Below are 4,167 nucleotides of genomic sequence, written 5' to 3' on the forward strand. Positions count from 1 at the left end.
CTCCGTGGAGATGGACGTGTCGGCCAAGCCCGACCTCTCCGCCGCCCTGCGCGACATCCGCGCCCAGTACGAGAAGCTGGCGGCTCGCAACATGCAGAACGCCGAGGAGTGGGTCCGCAGCCGCTTCACCGTCCTCAGCGAGAGCGCCGCCAAGAACACCGACGCCGTCCGCGCCGCCAAGGACGAGGTGTCCGAGAGCCGCCGCCTGCTCAAGGCCAAGACGCTGGAGATCGAGGCCACCCGCGGCATGAACGAGGCGCTGGAGAAGCAGCTGCAAGAGCTGGAAGAGAAGCAGAGCGCCGACATCTCCGCCCTGCAGGTGAGGGGGGCATTGCTTCTAGCTGACACCTAAATTCTGCAGCTGCGCTACCCCTTCGAGCGGTACGGTGTTCTGAAATCAGAGTACAAGCTGCCTCTGAGCTGTGATGCTTCATACACCGTATATATACCGTTAAATCCTTAACTGTATCATTATAAAAAAAAATACCCTTAAGCTGAAACTAGAAAAAGTACGTAGAGCCTAAACCCCAAATGGAGTGATGCACAAATTTCATGCATGCTTTAGTCCTTGGGTGGCAGCAAATCCAGCTCTTAACATAAAACGGGGATGGAATAATAAGGTGTAGATACAGGGGTGGGAAAACCCTGCCAGAGAAGGTGGGATTTGGTAAATGATCCCTTTTTGGCTGAGGGCGGAGTTGGAACTGTTCATTTTTGCTGTCTGCTAGAGCAAGATTAAGTTAATAGGATTGGAGAAATTCCGTGTGAGGTATTATTGCTAGACGTGGGAGAGTTAAGAGTTTTACGCTGTCAATGCTGTTACTTCCAACAGGATACAATCAACAAATTGGAAAATGAGCTGAGAACCACGAAGAGTGAAATGGCTCGTTACCTGAAGGAATATCAAGATCTGCTCAATGTGAAAATGGCCCTGGACATTGAAATTGCAGCGTATAGGTATGGTGGGGGAATGTTGTAGTAAATCAGATCCCAGACTGGGTTCCTGTTGTATCTTCAAAAGAATTCATTTTATTTATCATTCCTCTAGAAGGGCTTTTTATAGATAGATGTCAGAATTTAATCAGATCTTCTCCACTGTCTTGCTCTTGGAAGGAGCAGTGCTTTTGAGGTACAATGTTTGCGTAAAGCAAAGGCACTCTGATAGTGTGTATGTGTATGCATGCAGAACCCTTAGCTCAGCCATGTATGACCTCAGTTCTCCCTCTTTACAGATAGAAATAAATACCTGTTCTATACTAGTGGAGAGATTCTGTATTGCTGGAATTTTGTAATACAGATGACATTCTCCAAACTAGAGATATCTTACCCGCTTTTAAGAACAGGCTTTGTTTGTAACTCAGAAGCAATCTCCTGCAAAGCAAATATTTTACGGCAGAATTGCTGCTCTGTAGCTGTTAAGTGGTTTGTCCCAGATACTGTTGGAAATGGCAAGTGCTGAAACGAGAGTTTCTGTGAATGCCACAAGGGGGAATATTGAGAGAGGGGCCATAAAACATTGTCTGATGGTTACACGTGACATCAGATTCTTCTCTCTGAGCTGTTTTCTGCAGCTCTGCAGGCTACCAAAAGACACCTTTAACTTCACCTGTTATAGCAACGTAGAGGATTTTCCCCCACTATTTATTTTAACAAGAAAAAGTATTAATTTGTCAGTAATGCGCAGCTCTGACATTTCTGAGTTACTCCAAGAAGATCGGGTGGCATTGCCACACATTTTGGGCTAGTTTCTGCCCTCTGAAGTACACAGTCTAGGGCTTGTGTTGCTCAAAGCATCACGATGTGTTGGTCTGTGGCTGAATGTGCTGAATACTGCTGCAGCGTAGCTAAGTGATTTCTATTTGTGGTTTTTTTGTTTGTTTTGTTTTTCCTGCTAGGAAACTGCTGGAAGGTGAAGAGACCCGACTCAGTTTCACCAGTGTGGGAAGCATCACCAGTGGCTACACCCAGACTGCCCCGACATTTGGCAGGTCTGCCTACAGTGGTCTCCAGTCCAGCTCCTACCTGATGACGACCCGTTCCTTCCCCACGTACTACTCCAGTCATGTCCAGGAAGAGCAGATTGAAATAGAGGAAACAATTGAGGCTGCTAAAGCGGGAGAAGCCAAGGCAGCCCCTGCAGAAGAAGGTGAGGAGGAAGAGAAAGAGGAAGCTGAGGAAGAAGCAGGAGGTGAAGAGGCTGAAGAAGAGGAGGAAGGTACTTAGAGTTACTTTCAAATCTTTCTTCCATGCTTCACCCTGCTCATATGGGGTCAAACTCCAAAATCCTGATGACTAGGGCTAGTGAATAGACCTCTCTTGGTCTGCTCACATGAGCAAAGGATTGCGGGGTTAAGCATACAGCACTTAAGCAGGAAAGCCTGAGTGCTGAGTGGAAGATCAGGTACACACTCAATATGAGGCAGATTATAGGACTGATGATACCCCTGTGGAAATCACTGGGTCTTTTTCCATGCAAGTTTCCAAAACCCAGGGTGATAAATAGTGCAGTGTTAATTCACGTGGCAGCAAACAGTACTTGCCTCTTACAGACGTCCTCAGAAAGGAGCAAGGTGGTGCTGAGCTAAATACACGTTCCCAGAGGCAGCCTGTGATAACAGGGGCCTCAGCTGATGTCTGGGGATGTAACTGCTGCGTTCAGTGGACAGCAGCAGCTGCTGCCTGAGGTCTGGGTAGTTTTCCTGTTCAACCAGTTTACATGATGGGGCAGTGAGGAAGGGGCGTATGTTAACCACACTCACATTTTAAAGAAAATGAGAAGGAACGTTATCCAGAGTTGCTTTTCCCAACTTCAGTTGCATGGATTTGAAGGGTTTGACCTAAACGTATCTGAAATGCATTGGTTACCTTTGAATTATTCAAGGAGTTTATTAAAGATTCATTATAATGAAATGATAGCAAAAGAGCCAATCAGAGAGCAGTGGCAAGAATCTCAAGGCTCTGGATAAGGTTTAAAGCAAGTCCACAGGCAATTATTATTTTTCAAGGACATGATTTTGAAACGATCTATGAAGTGCTTCACTCCCTCTGAAGTCCAGGTGGAGTTGGTTGTGTGTTTTGTTCTCCCCTGCAAGTCCTACATACATGTCCCTGCTTTCCAGCCCCGTCCTCTGCGGCTGGCTGCCATCCCAGTGTGTGGGGTTGAAGGGTGCGGGTATGCTGGCGCCCATTAAACCGGGCTGAGGAACAGTACACAGATGTGAACTATTTCTTCTTGTCTTTCAAAGGTGCTAAAGAAGAATCTGAAGAAGCCAAAGAGGGTGAGGAAGAGGAAGGGGAAGAAACAGCAGCTGAAGAAGGTGAGGAGGCTCAGCAAACTGCTGAGGAAACTGGTGAGGAGGAGAAGGAAGAGAAGGAGGAGAAAGAAGAGAAAGAAGCACCAGTAAAGGAGGAGAGTGAAGTGAAGAAGAAGGCTTGATTTGAGGCAGCCCACCTTTCTCATCAGGTCAACAGAATACATGATGATTGACTGAGCTAAACTTGCAGTCTCACATATTTAATTCAGTGACCACTGAGGTTAAAAGTTAATGATCTCTGATGTTTCTCTCTGTCCAGAGTATCAGTATGCTTGCAGAGCACCCACTGGCTTGTTCCCTGAATGGCGCATGGTCTACACGTATGAGTTCAGGGGTTATGTCTTTCTTGGGTGAATTCATGAATTTAAAACGGGGCAAAAATAAGTCATGGGAATGAAAGTTACCTTTAACTTGCATTTAAAAATAATTATGGAAACCTTGGGAGGGTAAGATGATGGAGGCTTCAATAAGTATGTGCAATAAAGCTAGTCAATAAAGTTACAGAACTGCTTACACAGATTGCTTGTACGTGTCGTGTCACTAATGTACCTCGGAAGCTGATGAAGTGGGGGTGTCGTGCTCCTCTTTCAGGCCTGTGTAACAGGATGAGGGATACTGGTTTCTGTCTCTAGCTGATAGGCTTGGGGAGCTACTAGAGGGGTAACGTTTCTCGATGGGGCTGTAAAATTTCACAGGGAGCTCTACACTGGTGACCGTGTGCTGTTAGCTTTGTGGTGGGTCTCACTGGGCTCCTGTATGTGCACGTGCTCCCTTTTGCCTTTGGAAGAAAGGAGGAATCTTAAACCAAAGCAGAATCAAAACGCAACTGTGGCTGCTGGGCGTTGGTAGGATG

The 4,167-nt window shown here is 46.5% G+C and overlaps 1 protein-coding gene across 1 annotated transcript; it reads left to right on the top strand.

Annotated features, from left to right (window-relative positions):
* Window positions 1-4: 4 nt before the first annotated feature.
* Window positions 5-3,827, top strand: NEFL (neurofilament, light polypeptide; the record flags this gene model as incomplete). The annotated part of the gene is made up of 4 exons (XM_010134170.1): window positions 5-319; window positions 833-957; window positions 1,896-2,215; window positions 3,246-3,827. Coding segments are annotated over 4 exons (951 nt in total), but the record flags the coding sequence as incomplete, so codon positions are not given.
* Window positions 3,828-4,167: the final 340 nt, after the last annotated feature.

This window comes from Buceros rhinoceros, unplaced genomic scaffold (genome assembly GCF_000710305.1).
Source record: "Buceros rhinoceros silvestris isolate BGI_N320 unplaced genomic scaffold, ASM71030v1 scaffold24980, whole genome shotgun sequence".
Lineage (NCBI taxonomy): Eukaryota > Metazoa > Chordata > Aves > Bucerotiformes > Bucerotidae > Buceros > Buceros rhinoceros.